This window comes from Strix uralensis, chromosome 2 (assembly GCF_047716275.1).
Source record: "Strix uralensis isolate ZFMK-TIS-50842 chromosome 2, bStrUra1, whole genome shotgun sequence".
Lineage (NCBI taxonomy): Eukaryota > Metazoa > Chordata > Aves > Strigiformes > Strigidae > Strix > Strix uralensis.
Window position 1 is genome coordinate 6,971,389 of NC_133973.1, and position 19,619 is coordinate 6,991,007.

General features: G+C 39.5%; 1 protein-coding gene across 3 annotated transcripts in view; it reads right to left on the reverse strand.

The window, feature by feature from the left end:
- The window catches only part of WARS2 (tryptophanyl tRNA synthetase 2, mitochondrial), a 51,318-nt gene that overhangs the window by 24,602 nt on the left and 7,097 nt on the right, over positions 1 to 19,619 (reverse strand). For 2 of the 3 annotated variants that reach the window (XM_074853950.1, XM_074853932.1), the window contains exons 2-3: positions 13,641 to 13,801; positions 4,803 to 5,060 (exon numbers count right to left, since the gene is read on the reverse strand). In XM_074853950.1, coding sequence (XP_074710051.1) covers positions 4,803 to 5,060; positions 13,641 to 13,739 — 357 coding nt within the window. In that variant the 5' untranslated portion in view covers positions 13,740 to 13,801. The remainder of the gene's footprint in view (positions 1 to 4,802; positions 5,061 to 13,640; positions 13,802 to 19,619) is intronic. The other variant, XM_074853942.1, reaches the window with a different exon arrangement.

Sequence of the window (19,619 nt, forward strand, 5' to 3'; positions counted from 1 at the left end):
ATAAGCTTACCATGTGTGCAGATTGCTTACTGTCTTCCTTATTTCCCCCCCTGTAGTTCTTTTTGTTTTTAATAAAACATTCTAAGTTTTATGAAAGATGACTGTTACAGCTTTTATCAGTTATGGTACAATTTAAGGAATAATATTTGCTCTTTCTTCTAGTATTCTCAGGATATGTTGTATAAGTCATTATTCTGTTACTTCTCTTTCATGCCTGGAAGGCAAAGGCAGCCACTTAAAGCATATCTTGACATTATTTTCTCTAAGAGCAAAGAGGGTTTCATACACCTTGCAGCTGTGCCCCAAATAAAAATGCATAATTTTGAAATACACATTTATTTTTATTCTTACAGAAATTGTCACCCTTCTACAACTTGTCTTCCTACTTAAGAAAATGTAATTAAACAAGCTGTAATGAAAGAGCTTCTCTCACTGGGAGGCCATTCTAGTGTCCAACATATTCCACAGTTGTGTCTTCCTAGGTATTCTAGTTAAGTGTGCTTGTTTATAACCCTTCACAGATAATGTGGTTCCAAACACTACCCTAAATATTCATCATCATCTTTCTTGCATCTAAATATTTACAAGTTATCATCACTTGTTCTTTGTAGTCACTACTTGCCTAAAATGGAGTTCAAGTTTGTATATAGTAATGTAAGTGTGGAAGGTATTTGGTGAACTGCTATGTATGGAGACCAAATACAGAGCCAGTCATTAACTTTCTGTTTATATACGTTACAAAAAACTGTAATTTACAAATGGGAGATTCTGAAGCACACAAAACAAATTCTCATTAAACTAGCACTTTCCATTTATAAGTAACTTAGCTGTATACCTGATACATAAGAACAGAAGCCATATACTCTCTAAGCAATACAATAAAAATCAGTCTAAGCAAAATTCCTCTCAATTTCATTTTACTTGCAAGGCAATGACATCACTGAAATCAGTTCTGGGACTCCATGACAACTTCACCTGTATCCTTATCATAGCAGCACCTTTTGGATGCAGTAAAAACGTGAGAGGTATCTGTTCTCACCACACTTTTCCCCAGCAGTCATTCTGTGATTTAATATTGTTCAGCCTTTTGTCTTTTGCTTGTACTGGAAAGAATGATAAAATGTGGGAAAACTCTGGAGGAAGGTATTTCAGATACCTCTGGATTAGAGATTTGATCTGCATAAACCCTGCTGTAAATAAAAGTCTACTGACAGTGAAACCCTTACCAAATGCACATGCCTTTCGAGAAACAAAGCATCAATATTTTTTTTCCACATATGGCAAACATATTCCTGAGAAGCAACACAGGCAGCAACAGAAAGAAAATACAGGAGTAAGCCAAACAAACGAAGAAAAAAATCCCTTCTCTTCAGCAATTCTAGACCACTCTTGCCTAAGTTAATCCAGAGAAAGAGGACACAGCAGCATTTACCACAGAACTGCAATTCCCTTAACAGGGCTTACCTTTACTAGCATACTTTTGCAATGCAGGAATTTCATTCTGCTATTACTGCTACAGAATCAGGGTGCTACCAGTCACTAGTTGTAGTTGGTTGTGGTGATTAAAACCAAAAGTTCTTATTTCGTAATAATTTCATCGTATAATGTTTGTTCAAAAAAAAATGAACAGAAGTGTAAATCAGAAGTAACTGCAGTAGTGCTTCTGTGAGCTATAGATTTGGTAATTGTCAAGATAGAACTCAAAATACAGCAATATCTGTAGCACGTAAATCTGTTGAGAACTCTCTCAATTATCAGTTTGATCTGGTATTGAAAAGAGAAAGCTACTTTGCCCATAACCAAATGCCTAAGCCAGTTCTCTATTTGCAGATGGATTTTCACTACTTTCTTGATGACCTCTGGAAGTACAACCTATTTCAGTATGCAACTGGTTTTGGTCACTTTGCTTTACACCTCAGCCAAATGTTTGTAAACAAAATTGTGGCTTTTTCGACCACCCACCTTTGGAGACTGCTACAGTGGCTGAAAAGGAAAGGCCAGCTCCTTTTCTGAAAACTGAGCAATTACCAATCCAAAATCAAGCAATAAACTTTCCTGATTAGCAATAGCTGCAACCCATTTTACACCTTTGTTTTTAGAAACAATCATCTCGATATTATGACATTCCATAACGTACTATTTCATTATCATACTAAAACAATAATCACATTAGCAAGGTTCCTGTCTCCTTTCCTCGCATCAAGAGCTACACGCAGATATTCCTTTTAATTGCTTCCAGAGAAACATCTGGTCCTGCCAATGCAATTGTAACAGACCATAGTGCATCTCTGGGTATACCTGACCACTACATACAGCTCAAATAAACTTGTTTTTGGGAAGTCAACAAACCACTTCAGCCTGAACCATTACTGAAACAGTCTGGATTCACAAACAACTCTAATAGTCCTTCTGCTTGCAGCGTGACAATGAGTTTTCAAAAATGTGCTAGAATCAGCCACTTCTGAAAGCTGTTTTGATACACATGTGATAAATATTAGTAAGAATATGGTTCAAGACATCAGACACTGCCCACAGAAAGCAAATACTTAATGGTTTAGATTGAAGAACACCAACAACAAGAGAAGAACAATCTGGACATATAAGGACACTCAGAAAAATTAAGATAAAAGGTAGTCTATCTAACAGAGGCCAGACTAACCACCATCACATAAATCAGAATCATCGTTGCTGGAAACTTTTGTCTGATAAAGCTGGATATTTTTCAAGTCTAGCTATTTAAAGTTTTCACTGGTTGTTGAGCATATTGGTTCTGTAGAAGCATCACTTCCAGTCCTGTTCTCCCATCATTTCCTGAGTCTATCACTTTCTCTTTGGGGACTCAAAGACTGAAGATCTGCATTATTATATTGTGAAAGATAGAACATGCTTTCTGTGGCTGACTGTAATGGAAGATCCTCACTGATAATCTGCTGCCTTCAGGGGAAGTCTGCGTGTTGGCTTTAGTAAGACCTGGAACAGCAGTACTTTAGCTTTTAGACTTGTAAGAACATAAGAAAAGCAACACTGGAACAGATCAAATATCCATCTCTGACAGCAACCAACAGTAAAGAGTGTAAGTCCAGAAAAGCACAGATATTCTCCCAACTGTAGTTTCAGCACTTCCTGCAGAGGTGCCACCTCTGGTATATAACACTCCCCAACAGATTTTTCAGACTAATTTGTCGAGTCCTTTTCTGAATTCATACACATCTCAGCATGCACTGTATCCTGCTCCAAGGAGTTCCGCAGCCTAACTGTGGACTGCATGAAATGCAGCATTGTTTTGCTCGTGCTGAATCTACCAGGTGTTAACTTATTTTGATACCTGTTAGTTCACGTTCTTCAGTGGATAACACAGTTGTTCCCTACCTATTTTCTCCACTTCACTGGCAGTTTTACAAACCTTTACTTTAGTCCTCTCTAACCATAAGCTGTAAATCACCCCTCTTCCAGGCTGAAGAGTTCTCTCCGTGTATCTAGTCACTGATCCTGTGTTGTAACTAACTGAATAGTTCAACTGTGTGAAAACAAGAAAAAACAAAACTCAGACTGGTTTTTACTGAATCAATGGTTTGTAACTCACCTTGAGATTATTCCTGTTAATGTCAGCCTCAACGGGAATGAAGTTAAGTCAGAGTAGAGCCAAAAAACCCCCCAAGCTGGTAACTCATTTAAAAGGATAAATAGATTTGAACAAAGGATAAATTAATTTAAATATATCTCCCTTAGAATTCTGAGCTAATCTATTTAGATTGTTTTTTTTTAATACAGAGGAAAAGTGAAGCAGGAAGTGTATCTGTCTTCATAATTTCAAGATCCACCAGGGATATGGAGCTATGACTGTCATTTGCTGTTTGACAACCACAGGAGACTCTGCCTGTAAAGAACAATGTTCAAAGGAGGAATGTAATATCATGGTTTCATCTCGCACTGATAAAATTCAGACCCTGTACACATCACCTTCGCAGTTCTGTTGCAAGTTGGACATCCATTTAAAGATGTCTGCACAAGAGCAGAAGCTATGACACATCTGCTTCTGTGGAAAATTACAGAAGTTTGCCAGTTTAGAGTCAGCAACAGAAAGTTAACCAGGCAAGAAACTAAGTTGTGTCCCAGGAAAATGCAGTATGTGATAGACTAGGCTGACACATACCAAGTAGGAAGGTAAGCCCTATACCCCTTGGGATGGTCAAGAGAAGAAGCAAATATTTCACATACGAATTATCAGATCACATGAAAAAAGGTGCGTATGAAAAGGAGGCTATAGCAAAGAAGGGAAAAAAAATCCCAGAGAAGATGTAACTCCCTGGTGATTATGATGGAACCAACACAAAACTTACCATGCCAATCAGCTGTTTAAGATACTGTGCAGCTGGCAGATAAAATGGTAAGAAATGATACAAACCCATAGAAACATGTTTTTCTTGCCTTTATGGTTGCACAGACTATGTTTACACATTTATGAGTTAACTTTGTGACTAAAGTGAGACTTACAGAGCTAAAAAAATGCTCTCCTAACAGGTCTTTTCAGTATTTTAATCATAATCCACACAAACCTCTAGCTCTGCTTGGGAAATTGAAAATGGACTTATCCCTAAATGGACTTATCCCTAAATGGACTTCTCAATCGTGGTTTCAGCCACTTCAAAACAGCAGCAAGGGATAAGTTTGAAATCCAACACTGTTAATATTTTCTAGGACCACCAACACAGAGATGATAAAGGAGTTCAGTAATGCTATGTTCATTCATTAATATTGGTGGAAAGCCACTTAATGAGAAACAACATAAGAGGAGCACTAACCAGTGACTGTCGGAACAGGAAACACTTCTTTGGGTCAATACCACAGGCAAGGATGGCAGCAGTGGTGTCCAGTATGTTCTGGCGCAGGACAGCTGGTTCCTTGGGCATGGTGAGAGAGTGCATGTCCATAATGCTGTACAGCACTGAGCTACACTCTTCCTGCAGATTCACCCAGTTCTGAATGGCGCCAAGGTAGTTACCCAGATGAGGCGTTCCAGTTGGCTGGATACCAGAGAAAATCCGATCCACGACCGTATTCTGTTAGAAAGCATTGGTAAAATTAACACATGCATTTTTTTGACAGATTCTTTTATATTCTGAAGTCATTTATTGACTTACGACTCTCTTCTCTCCTCCCATCAGTGTATTAATGTATAAATTACCTCAGGATTGATTAAGCATAATTGCAGTAAGCTAGTCACAATACACTATCCTACTGCAGAGAGACTGACAGTGTAATTTTAAGTTGTCAGACTGCACATGCAAACATAGCTGTAAACACGATCAGTGAAAACTAGATCTCAGAAACCAAGTGATATATTCTTTCATCCTTTTTGCAACGAAGCTGTATGTCTCTTTAGTACATTATCCACTCTGATACAGAAACTTAGGATCACAGTGTAGAGAAATTCAAACATTTCTGTTGTAAACATATGCCATATCCTAGTAGATTGCCATCTTAACTCCCATGAACACTGAAGACTTATTTTTCTAGCTGCGAAGAACATTTTGAGCAGTTCCTGAAAGAAACCTAGTCCTTGACCCAAAGGTCAAAGAACAATGAAAGAGATTATCAATGTTCTGAAACTACCCACCTTGGCAGCAGTAGTTTCTAAAAGGGCTCTACAATGAAATCTGCTATAGCTCAAGATCACACCTGGAATATTGTGGATGCATCACTACCAGTAAAATGTCAACATCTGAAGAGAGTTCACAGAGAACCAGCAAACAATGATTAAGAAGCTGAGGTTGTGAGCAAAGATTAAAAAGCTTAAAACATGTATAGTTTGGCTAAGTGACAGTTACCGTCTTGGAAAGTTTGTTTTCCTGCATCCCAGTCCTCCATCTGACCATTTTCTCAGAGCCCCAAGCTGTCAGCATATGATCAATTACCTCCCCGACCTTTCCAAAGAATTCCACCATATTCAGAAGTAACTCAGTAATGTTTTATTTGAAAATGCTTGTTACGTGCCAAGTCATAAGAGCATGCAAGACTGCTTGACTTATAAATGAGGGTCCCACCAACCTCAGCAGGGAGTCCCAGTCACAAAGCTGCACAATACAAACCCTCAGACTCTGTTGTGTGGCAGGAACATCAACTTCATTATGCCTCTGGCTGCATGATTTTTTTCCTGCTAAATTTTATAAGCAACATCTATAACAAAGTAGAGAGAATTTATTTACTGATGTAGTCTGTTTTCATTTCTGTGAATCTCTTACAAATGTATGGGGCGGGGGGAAAGTCATACAACTATGAAACCACACAAAATGGCAGCAAAAGTCAAAAGCAAGTACCATCATTTTAACTGTTGAAAAAAGGACTTCAAATGGGTTTAATTCATTTTGACTCAGACTCAAGAAAAATTAATGAGAAAGTGTTTCCAAGTGGAATAGAGCTTTTTTTTTTTTAACATGATCTATAGTTCAGAAAAAGCCTGGCCCATTTCCTTCAAAATTTGCTGAAAAATTCTCTTTGCTTTCAAAGTAAACCTGTTTTTCAGATCAAGACAATTTTCTTATCCAGTGTTTTAAGTGTTTGCGCTGACAGGTAGGAGCAGGTTTGGGCTAGCAGCCATAATAATTCCTCCCTGCTCACATAAATGCCTACACATTTAAGTCCAGGTGGTAACCCCCTCACCCCATCCCAAATATCTTCTTGACTTCTAGTATATTCTTGAGTCAGTTTCTAAGTGCTCTTGGAGAACCTCCAGCACAGGAGCTGCAAGGTAGTCACTGCAGTGAAAAGCACACCATTTCCTCCAACAGCAATTCTAACTTTCAGTTCTTGTGCTCCAGTCCTTGGCCACCCATGTCTCTTCTCCATTACACAAAAATGGAATTATGCTACTCAATTCCTTGTTTGCCATTTGATCCCTTGTTTTGTTAGGAACCTACATGAGAGCATTTATCACCACTTGCAGAACCCTCTCACCTCCCACTAAGCTACTACCTGGACGGAGGACTGCAGCCAGCTTCTTATTAACACTGAGAAGGACCAGATGGTCACCTAGAGAAGGAGGCATACAGCATCCCAACATACGTAAATTAAATGAAGTCTTATAGAAACTCATAGAAACTCAGGGTAATTGGGATTCACTAGGCTTCAGAGCTGTACTAAGGGCATAGAATAGTTGTTAGGCAATGCAAGAGGTACTTTACAGGCATAACATTTGTCTTTTACTTCCTATGTTCCTGCTCTTCACCAGGAGAATAAGAACTCAAGAAGATAACTTGCCCCTAAATCCATAAACAGATGATCACTAAAATGGTGTTCTGCCCCTACAGGGATCTCAGAACTGCTGGTTGTTTGTGAGAGCATATTTCCTCTTCTCATCTTCCTGTCTCACTTCACTCAGTCCAAATCCTGATGCTCCTTCCCACAATTATTTCTCCCCACAGCGCTACCTGCTTTGCAGGTGCCCCTTTATATGCCTGTTTAACCACACTCTTCTACACAGGCTTCTTACAGCTCTACTCTCCATTTTCCTGTCAAACAGTTTCATCCCTCCTGTGTTCCTGTATTCTTTTCTTCCTCCACTTGTGTTTTCCACCCCCTGCTTCCCAGAAGAGCTCTTGCATGGTATATCAAGACAGTTAGGAGGCTCAGAGAATGCCATATGGTAAGGAAGCTATTACCGCCTTGACTCCAGTGTCTTTATATAAAATACATTTCCTACCTGCACTGTTAGAATAGCTAAGAAACTTCATAATGTTCTAGAAATCCACTACGGATGTGCATCCAATGAAGTATGTTAGGATGACCACATTAAACCATGGTGCAGAAACTTGGACATCTTTCAACTGCAGTCTAGTCAAAGACAGCATCACCTGAAATGTCTCCTGATGTTATTGCTTCCTTTCCCTGGGACCCTGAAGCTACTGCTTCTTCAGAGCAGAAACAGATTTACCCCCTGAGGTAACTGTCTGTTATACCTACCAGAAAGTGGGAACCTCTGTGCAGTCAGCACAGATTAGCTCACGTGCTAACAGCTTGACCCAAAACGAGCTGGCACCCTGAGCCTGTGGAGAACAGTTCTGTCTCCAGACCTTGTCAGTCCCCAAGTCACGCGGACTCCATTCCCTTGCAGCCACAGTCCCTGCTTCACATGCTTCCCATGACATGTTTGTTATCTGCCTTTTCCTGTTCCTGGATCACTGCCCAGTGTGTAGATTATGTCACTATGAAAATTTTGCCAATACATCCCCTATGATGTCCCCTAATTTGAGTATAATATACTCAAATAGATGGTATGAAGACAATAGTGACATTTAAATAGGCAGTTTGAGAACATTTTTCACCAATACAAGACATTAGTGTCTCATCAGAAACTGTACATTTAAATTCTGTACTAACTCCAAATATTTGAAGGGTAACAATGAGCTAATTAAAGATAGGTTTACTGTAATACTACATAAGTTAGCATCTGGTGACACACTACATGTTGGAAAGAAAACACCCAAGTACAATGTAAAATGGACACAGTTTCATATAATGAGAGAACTAAGTTCTCTGTCTATCCAGTAAAGAGAATACCTGTGAAATCAAGCATGGCATCTTTAACAGTGCTTTCACATTCAAATGGTAAACAACTACTTATAAAAGGTTTGTTCAATATATGGGCAATAAATATCAAGTCAAACACAAGACATGAACAGTAGCAGTATTATACTGAGTCTAAGTTCAGCAATTACTTAACCTAAAGTATGGAATTTTTAGAAAGAAGTAAATCCAATAATGAAAACTGAGCTAGGCTGGACCTGGGTAAAGCACTAGCAAATACATTACAAAGAACAAACGCACACCGGCTCCCAGCTGAGGGACCAGTTGACTAGAAGTCTTTCATCTTTAACTCCTTTGATTCCATTTAACAACATAAAGCATGAGATGTTACAGCAAATAGGGTGGTATGAAATATTCCATTGTGTTAGCAGAAGTCTATATTAAAAAAAGCCCACACAAAACACCCTTAAATGAATCTTGGATTTCTAGCACTAAAAATATACAGAGAACATTGCTCCTTTGGAGAGAGTTTATGTTCCCTGTTTGTTCACTCCGTGAGAAGCAGCGGGCAGCATAGCAGCGTGGCAGGGGAGTTCTGCCTGGTACCATGAAATCATGGGGCTGGAATGCACTTCAATGAAGCTGTTAGGTCAGAGGATGGGAGCTGTGTGCTCGAAAGTACTGGAGCTGGAAAAGGATAAAAACAAAAGGAGTGAAGACTTCCCACTGGAGCAGAGTGAAAGCCACAAGACATGCAGCTCCAGCCCACAGGCACTCACTCATTCAGACATCTGTAGTAAGCACAGTGTGAGCCTGCTGTTCGTATGTTTAACTCTGTGTGGTGTGTGCACCTACACCAGTAGTGCTGCATGTTAATCTTCACTCTTGTAGTATCTGACTCCGTAGTATCTGACACATTTTAATGTCTATTATTTGTTTTCTCTCAGTAAGACTTCTGCATGGCAATTCCAAACATCACAGTGCATTTCTCAGCAGTATTTCTAAATGAAGCTTGACCCAAAACCTACTAAGACTCAGGTGTTTTCTTACCTAACCTCCTTTTTCGTGATGAGATAAACAACTGCTGCTTCTTATAGTGAAAAACTGTCAACATCCAAATGCTCTCAGATAAGCAGGAATAAGGGTTACATTCTTGTTCCAGAGCAGGATGGCTAAAGTCTGGCCCTGACACCCTGCAGCATGGCCACATCCATTTTCAATGCAAAAGAGTACACTGGAAAAGATGACAGCTTCAAAAATCCAATGCTGCCCTCTTGGACCAAAGCAGAGCTTTTCTCAGTATGTCACAGTTGTAGTAAGGAGAGCTACAATAGTCAGGGCCTCAATTCAGCAGTTGAAAATACACTCATTCCCTGCTCATGAGACAAAGGTGCCAGAACTGGAGAACACACCAAAGTTGCTGGACTTAAGGAAAAGGTCCCCACGGATCAAAACATCCCATGTCACTAGCCAGTTCTTAGTATCCTGACTGTACCTTTCATGTTTAGCTTTATGAATTCTGTGAGGGTTGAATATAAGTATTTACCTGTCGAATACATCTATTTGTCTGGCACCATCAACAGAAAACTGCTTCTTAAGAATGTAGTAAAATCAGTCATAATGCAGTTCCTCCACAAAATCAAGTGAAAGCATTCACAGGACTTAAGTTTTCAGAGCCTCTCTTCTTTATAACTCCACATAAATATTGCTATCATACACTTGAAATGACAGCAGACAAGCGACAATCATAAGGAAACCTTATGCCTACACGTCCATCTCTGTGGGTTTTAAAACCAGAAAAAGCTATCACCCATTCAAGGAGGTAGGAGAAAGCTGCCAACCGACAGACAATTCTCAGGATTGCTTTCTCCTTTTAATTCGGTATAGGAAAACATTTTTACAATTACATAAAAATTTGGCTAGTTAAGAGTCCAGTTTAAGCCTATAATTTAACACAACAGACCATAAGCTGATGACATTAATCCTGCCCTAGAAGTAGAGAGGAAGTACATCGCAGCTTCTCAACCTATCCAGTGATGGGAGAGACAAACACTTACATTTTCAAGGCCCCCAATAGCCAGATACAGAGAAATAAAAATCAAATACCAATGCTAATGGTATCCTTTGAGTAACTGAAGGTAAGGACAAAGCTTCAGACTAATCAATTTCTTTGGACTTCATTCATAAATATATCCCAGCAAGTTAACTGATGGGAGATAGGCTTATGCCTCTATCTATAATGTATCTAATAAATATTTTCATCTGTATTTTAAATTTAAAAGAAGACTTGCTCACAACATCACCTTTAAGCTGAAACACAAGATATTTCAGACCAAAACACACACTGTTACAGAAAATTATGACAGTATTACAATAGCAGCTGCAACAGAAATCACCCCACAACCCACAGTGGTGGTCACTATTCACATGCTATAGCATTTAGCTGCTCTGCTTTATTTTAACAGCTATTTAGTCAGGGCAGAACAGGTGAAGAGCCAAGTGAGATCTACAGCATCAGAGCTAATTCTAAACACAGGTGGTGGGCACGATGGAGAGAGCAGGAAATCGACAGGAGAATCACTGCTGACATCTACGACAGGAAAGATTGATGGCTTCCCTCTCTAGTTTTCCCCACTGTGTAGGCACGCAGGGGGTGGGGGAAAGGGACGGAGAAGCTGCTGTGCTGGCGACATAACACACCACACAGCCTCCACAGCACCAGCACTGATTAATGAGACTGGAACGACTCAGGAAACAGCAAAGGATCATTCACAGACTTTGCTCTTCTTGTTATAATTTTATCCGTGGTGGTTCATTTTGCCCCAGTTGTCCCAAACTGAAGCAAGTTTGAATTTGCCAGAGAGAAAGAAAATGTGAAAGTCAAAGGGAAGAAAGAGCAGCATTAGGCAAACACAGACACAAATTGGAAAATTTGAAATTTCAAACATGAAGATCCTCCCAACAGGGATCAGAAAGAGAATTTTAAAAAAACCCAAAACCCAAAAACTTGCCTCAGCCTCAGAGACAAAAGAAATTCTTCGGCTGACAAAAGTCTCCAAATACTGCACCTTTTGCATCTGTCTATGATTTTTTTATTTCCCTCATTAATATTTTGCAACTTCAAAGCTCTCATTGCTAAAATGATATGACCGTCTGTTAATATTGGCTTAGCAAAACCTGTCTTCAGACAGCTATTAAACAGCAAAATGAAGGGAAACCAGACGAGTCAGATTTTACTAGCGAAAGCATAAATTTTAATGCCTAACTGGGACAATTTAAGTGTTAATGTTATTAGAGATAGAAAAAATTTGAAGGAAATGGGAAACTTAGAAGCAGTCTGTGTACTACAGACTTTGCTTCATCTATTGCTTTTAAAGCAATTACTTCTCCACAAACTTGCTGTAGAAACCTTTAAAACATGTTTATCTTGATCTGGTGATTCAATACATCAAATTCATCTGGTACAAATGCTATTTCATCATGCTTAATTCTTAAAATTAGGGATTAAAGATCTGACATTAAATTAGAAAGAAACATATTTAGACCAGAGCAAGTTTTCACATAAATAGCTTCTGAGAAAGGATTAACTCTTTGCCCAGAAACTGAACTAAATTAAGATTTAAACGGCAGTGCCTTGTACCCCTTTCTTGAATGTCAAATGCATTTATAGTTAAAATTAAGTAAGATTTTAATATTTATATTTAAAATGAGAAACACATTTAAAGGAGGAACATTTACAGCACATACTAACCCCACCCTATAAATTTAACTCTGCCCTCCAGGCCTAGCAAAAGAATACAGTCTAACTGCATTTGGGTTAGGCTGCCCTCTCATGCTGCCTTGTTAAAGATGACTAAGCAAATGGATCCTTTAATGTGGTACACTACGTCCCGCAAATGTATTCTCTCATTTGCCTTTATGAGCTCCACGTGCCACTCAATGTGCTAGTGACAGCTGTACTGACAGATGCAAGGATTATCTACAGCAGGTTGCCGCAGTTCACACCGCCACGCAACCTCTGGACCCGAGGCAAACACGGTCCCTTCCCTCCCGGGCCGAGTGAAACAGGTTATACAAACTCTGGCTAGGGGACTTTTAAGCAGCCAGCAGTCTACAAAACAGAAAAGCTGGCTCAAATAATCTGCAGAAGTCCTAGGACAAGACATGGTGATAACATTTGACAGAGCGGGAAGGGGTTGTGCAGGAACCAAGCACGGGGTCTGCATGCAGCCAATGGCGGTCACCAATTTTATTCCAAACCATGATGTCTTCTTTAGCGAGGACACAGCCTAATAGTTGTTTTTTTCTTTTTTGTGCTGTGCTCCCTGCAGTTCTCCACATCAGCTGGAAGGACAGGAAGTTATAGCTCCTGTTCAAAGCTGAGGCATACCCCAAAGAGGTGCAGTTACAGAGCAGGTCCAATGCATGCTGACACATTCAGTACTTCTGCACCTCCTGTTTTCAAAGACATACACAAAACTGCAATTAATGGTCTCAGATGGTCCAAGACAGGCAGCGGTCTATCAGCCTTAACTATTCTCAAACCATTTACTTCTCTTTTTTAAGCTAAGGCAATAAAGCTTCTCCAATCAAACTACTTAACCACAGACCTTAGCTGTAGGCCTTACCAGCCCATTCCATCCAGGCTCTGTGAAAGGGTAAAGGACTTAGTAACACTATGTTCTTACAACTAGCACACAAGTAAGGTGCTAAGAGATAAACCAAATTAGTGCCTCACTGACAGGAGGCCGCAGCGGGAGCTAAGTGTGCTGGACTGGACTATCAACAGGAACATTCTGGGCAGCCAGGCAAGGCATGAGGGTCAGGCCAGTTCAGTACATGCTGCTTCCAAACCCATCAGATGATGCACACAATGTTTGAGGCTGAAAATGTGATAGTTACAGTACTGTAGGCATTGCTTGGAGAAGGTGGGACAAGGGAAAAGGAGAGGGAGCAGAGACACAGGCTTATTACGCTATGGACAACACTCCTAAGACACAAATCCATAGAAAAACTAGTTTACTGTTCACTGAACAATGTGGCTGAACCAGCAGCAACCAAACAATTAAAATCTGAGGACACAGATGTCTCTAGAAACAGTTCTCTGCAGCACCCACCAGGTCTGCTTTCCTCCTGATCCAGCTGTACCCCCGTGGGCCAGCAGAAAGCACACTGGCACAGCAGCAGCAGGCCAGGGAGCGAGCAGAGAACCTCATGCCCCACTCCCGGACCTCACCGAAGTGGAGTTACTCTGTATCAGTCAGCTCAACTTCAGTTCCTGGAAAAACACAGGAACAAATAAAGAACGTGAGAAGAAATTACATCTATAAACAGCAGACAGCAGTATTTCTCAAGAACTAGTGATACCAGATCGCTCTAATAACCTTCTATAGCACCACAGAGAAGTACTAAAGGTTATATCCTGATTTTCATTAAGTTCTGATATTATCTCTGTTTCCCACAAGCTAGAGAAATAGCACCTAGAACATAATTTATGTTGTGGGTGGAACTGGACAGAAAAAAATCAAACCAGTATTTATTGATGGCTTACAATGGTTGTGGAAAGATATAACAAATAGAGTTTTACAGGGTTTTCTCTTGGGTCCAGTATTATTTAATATTTTAACATCTTCATTAGTAATCTTGACGATGAAATAAAGAGTATTCATTAAATCTGCAGACAACACAAAGGTGGAAGGATGATAAGGGCTCAAAATGATATTGACAAACTGAAGAAACAGTCTGAAAAAACAGGATGCTATTTACCAGGCAAAAGTTCTGGGATCTGTACAGAAAGGACTACTCAACTGCACAAACACAGGAAGGAGAACAGCTGTCCGGGCAACAACTGCTGTATAGAATCTGGGGTTTGCAACATTTTAGAAGGTGAGTATGAATCAACATCATGCTGCTGCAGAACCACCTTTATAACATACAGCAAAAGTTGCACAGGAACATACAAATAGGATTAAAATCCTGAAGAGACAAAACAGTTTACTCATCCTACTCAGGATGAGGATGGCCTCAAGCTGGAGCACCGGGATGTATTTTAGGGCCTGTGTCTCAAAACAGTGGTAGAAAGAGGCCACAGAAGTACAGTCAAGTCCAATGACAGACCTCGAAAACAAGACTGTGGAGGAAAGCCTGAAAGAATAGAGGTTTAGTCCAGTGGAAGGAAGACTGTAGAGGGACAAGGTCTTAAATATACCTTAAATACGTAGTCTTCTACATAGGACTTCTGGGACCATGGTTAATAGGGTAAGAAACAATGAGCTTAAGCTGCAGTAAGAAAGATTCAGACCAGATGTAAAGAAAACTTTCCAACAGTAAGAAAAAGAAAATATTTCAGAAGAGTGCTTAGAGAGGTTCTTTATTAAAAAAAAAGGCAAAAATATGAGATGTGTTGATAAAGATGTAGGGTCAGCTAATTTTTATTTTGGGCCAGGAGAAGCATCTGGTCACCCTCTAATTGTGTCTCTTCTGGTCCTTTAAGCCTACGATCTTATATAGGGATGATTAAGGTCAAAGTGATGACCGAAGAGGATGGAAGAGAAATTAGAGTTCTAGTCAGATAAGCTCCATCCCATGGCATTTCAAGATTCGAGTCTTTTTACCTGTATTTAGCAATTTAAGAATTGAGCCCTTTTCACAGGTAGCAGCTAAACACTGATATGCTTTGAAAAACCATTCTGTGTTGTCAAGAGATGTGAAATACAGGTTAACACTTAATACTTGTAAGCTGCTATACACTTCCATTCAGAAGTGTACACTGCTTCAGTAGAATAAAATTGATAGCAATGAGTGAAGAATTAGTACTCATTTTGCAAGCGTTACTGTCAAAACATAAACAGTATATCATATTTCTAAATTATAGCTTATTTCAGATATGAAATGTTGAACTTTTAAGTTAATAGATGAAACCATTTTAAGTACCAAAACCATCACAATCTTAAAGCAAAACAAAACAAAAAGCTAAAGAATGCCCCCATAACTAAATACTTCCCTCCCAGAGAAATTAAAGAGGTTTTATGTTTTTGATCACAGTAGTATCCAAATATCTTAAAAACATCTGATCACTCTCGCTCCTTCTCTGACCTCTAGCTGAAAGAGAGCTTATTATATTTTTTATATATTTTGTTCAAGTGAGGAGTCTGCTTGCTACCAAGATTGCCCTATGGGATATAAACAAAGACTATCAACTTACATCTAGAGGGATGTTTTTTAAGAAATATTTTTTGTTTGGAATTACTATGTTTCTTCAGAATATTGTCCTAGAACCTCAAAGAGTAGTTCATTTCCTCTCCATTATTTTATTTGGCAATTTCCTGTAGCAAGGAAATGTTGGCTTCATTTCACTTGGGGCCAAAATTAACACAGCTGTTCAAAAACTTTCACCTTGTGGTCACTGCCTGAAATTCATCTCAGGTGAAAATGAAAGTTTTAAAACCACCTGATGGCTATTGAGAGGCCTTAGGATGCGAAAGTCTCAGTGAATTCCCTAATGGTGCACACATGCACAAAGAAAATACTACAGCTGTTCCTTCTTGTCTATGCTGAAGAGAACTTGATCAATTTAGATTATTTTAGACATAATAATTATACTTGCATCAGGGACTTCTACAGAATTTTAAAAACTTTTTCTGCAGACAGACAATACTCATAGACTAGATTTAAACTGTTTTTATCAGTGCAGGTTGGTCCTGAAATCACCTGACTGGGCTGTTTCCACAGAAAGAATAAACAATGGACAATGAATGGATGAGGGGGACAAAGACAGAAAGGTTCATTTGTGCTCAGGTCTTGCCCTCCAAAAGAATGTAGCCAAGCCATGTTCCTGTGTTCAGGAGCACAGAAGCTCATCTGGATGCCCTAGTTTAGATACAAGCACTGACGCCAAAAAGTAAAACGGTCAATAAAAGCTGTATTCTCTTCTTAAGGAATTTAATCCAAGGCTGAGTTGACGATGGGGTGAGTGTAGTGTCTGTACGTCCACTGAACAAGCAGACTGAATTTGCAACTGATGAAGTTTTCTGTATACAGAGCAAATTCTTTGCTTACATGAGGGGAAGTTCTTGTAGGACTGATACCTAACATGCACCAGCATCTTCAATCACTTGCACAACAAAACGCTGCTTAAAAAAGTCTGCCCCTTGGTCACTAACATCTAAGGAATGTAAAACCAAAAGCAATACAGGTAAGGATTTGTAGCAGTACAGTTAAGGGTTACCATGTTTGAGATCTAAAGCATGTAGAAGTTTATAGAACGTTACCTGTGAGGCTAGAATGGCCACGGCACACACCACCCAAATCACAGCAAACTGTTGTCACGGTCCTGCTTATTACACACCTTGAGCCCAGAAACATCAAATTAAAAGTTCCCTAGTTTGTGTGTGGCACTCACTGCTTTGTTATAAAGATGAGGTCTGCCTTGCTAATTTACCTGTATTACCCAAACTGGCCCAACAGGAAACCAGGCAAATCACTAACTCTCCATTTGGATGCACCCTTTGGAGTACATCGGTGTAAAACAAGCTGACTGTTCGTACTGCAGGTATCCCAGTAATACTCCATTTTTCTTTGAGTATTGGCAAGTATTCTACTAGAGACTTACAATCAATGTTGCCTGGCCAACTGTAAAAATGTCCCTCTGAAGGGAGTGACAGCACCTTTGGCTGTTGTGACCTGGCTTAATGCTTGATGAACATGCGAAGTGCTGACATTGCTTTAACTCTGCAAAGATCTCAAATGTGGATATCCTCCAGGAAAAAAACCCACCCAAATGAAAAAACACACCAAAAAACTCCACTGGAAGTGTATGAAGAGCAGAATGCATACTCATTCTTGGTGGCAGCAATTACATGGGCTAATTTGTTGCCAGCAGAGATGCAAAATGAGATTCGGTCAGGAATTCAGAGGGCTGGACCCCTCATTCCCTTTACATAAGCAACAAAGAGGCTTTGAAATGTTTGAAACTGTTTTGTTCTTCCATGCAAACGGAAAGCACCCTATGGATGCCTATTAAGTAAAGCCTTTCCACATCTCGGCAAGTATGTGATTTCAAGAAAAATATTTGCAAATGGATAACCCAATTCAAGCAGAAGTCAAAGACCACCTTTGAAAGAAACTTTGATGTGGCTATAAAAAGGTTCTATTTAGGAAGGATAGCATAACGTGGTTCTGTCATCAAAATTTTGTACTTCCCCATATTTCTCTGCTGTTGTTAACGTAAAAAGCAATGTTGGTAAGCAGAAAAGCAAATGCCCATGGATTAAGGATTAAGGCAGAATCCCTGAAAAGAACTGTTCCTGCTGTTGGATAAGCTCAAAACAGGCCATTTAGCAATCTGGCTGCCAAAGGACAGGGATATTGGAGTATCTACAAGAGTGAAAGCAAGTGACAGAAATAGTTGCTATGTGAATCTTTGGTGAGATCATCAGGAAGCCTGAAGTCTTTTATTAACATGGAAATGTTGCTATATCTTTCCCAAGGCACAGCTAACGTGGCAGATTCCAGAGTCAGAACTACTCACCTAGCAAATGGAAAAAAGATGATGGTGAGCCTAGGAAGCTCTGAAGATGCTAGCAATTCGTTTCTTTTGAATGCTGGCCAACAACCTTCCAAATGAGATTAATAGTTCAGCATCCAGATTGTGAGGAGGACACTATGAAGACCAAGGTATAATATTTCATTGTGACTGACTGTGACCAGAAACCACAGTGATGGGATTCAAAACCACATATACTCCATCTGTCAGAGTGGGAGTATGTATACAGTTTCATCTTACTTTAGCTTCTGAATATTTCGGGGAATTTGGAAGAGTTATACAGGAGCTCCGAGCCTCAAAAATGGGAACTTACCGCTCTCCAACCCTGGGATCTTTCTGCACAGGAACGTAAATACTGACACCCACCTAAGTAGGTGAACTAGATGGGCTGACCTCACTTTGAAATACCAACAACAAGCACTTAATTCACCTTCTAATGTATACTATAAGACTCCAAATCCCTTATCTGTAAACAAAGTAATCTAAACCAAGAAAAGTTCCTAGTCTGTACAATTACAAAAGTGCCATCTAAATACAAATGAAGCATAGCAGGGGTTTATCTGCCTGGTTATGAAGATAACATCAGCATCCTGGTAGTAGTTTATAACATGACCTATGTGCAACACCATGAAAACTGAGGAAACCATTAGTGCTTCCTCCACACAACACTGATTCTTCATACAGATATCGTGCAGACATCATCAAAGCAATCAGGTAAACTTCACCTTTCCATTACTTCTGCCAGGTCCAAGAAGAAGCAAGCCCTAGCATAATTCAAAAAACTTGAAGTTAAAAGTAAAAGCAGACATTTCATTTGCGGTAGCAATCATCACATTTCAGCACAAGAATGAGGGAAATGAAAAAGCAAGTATATGTACTTCATCATGTATCTATGTGTGTGTATACATATATACAAATATGTATATATTTCATTTCCTTTGCGGTGAGAACTTCAGCACACTCTCAAGGTGGACATCTCTGAGGGCAAAAATGTATTTAATCCTGTCCAGTGGATACAAAGATGTGCCTGATACAATGGAAAATTCTAAAATCTGCTACATGATTTGTCTGAGTTGGGGACTCCAAGAATGGTATTGTTACAGTCAAGGGCTCAAATAACCAAAAGGAAAATAATTCCAATTCACTACTTACGAACTCAGCAGAGCTCAAAAAATACATGATCTAAGGTGACTTAACGTTTAGGGGTTTTCTTCAACTTCTGATCCTAGTGTAATTTGAGTCAACTCCACAAAATGTTTGTTCATCTAACCCTAGAGTCCCAGCATAAACCACAACTTGTGTCATGGAAAAAGTAATTGTTGAATGTCTAGAATAGCACTTGCAGTATTAGTAAATGGAAATTCTATCTGCCAATGAAACAGCATTAAAACAAGACCCCCAGTCTGCGGTCTAGAGACGGAGGTGATCCACTACAGACTGTACAATTCACAAACATATTGTGAATTGTACATATGCACCAGAGAAATTTACACAAAACTTCAACATCCAGGACTGCCAGAGTAGCATCTTTCATTAAACTCACTGTACAAAC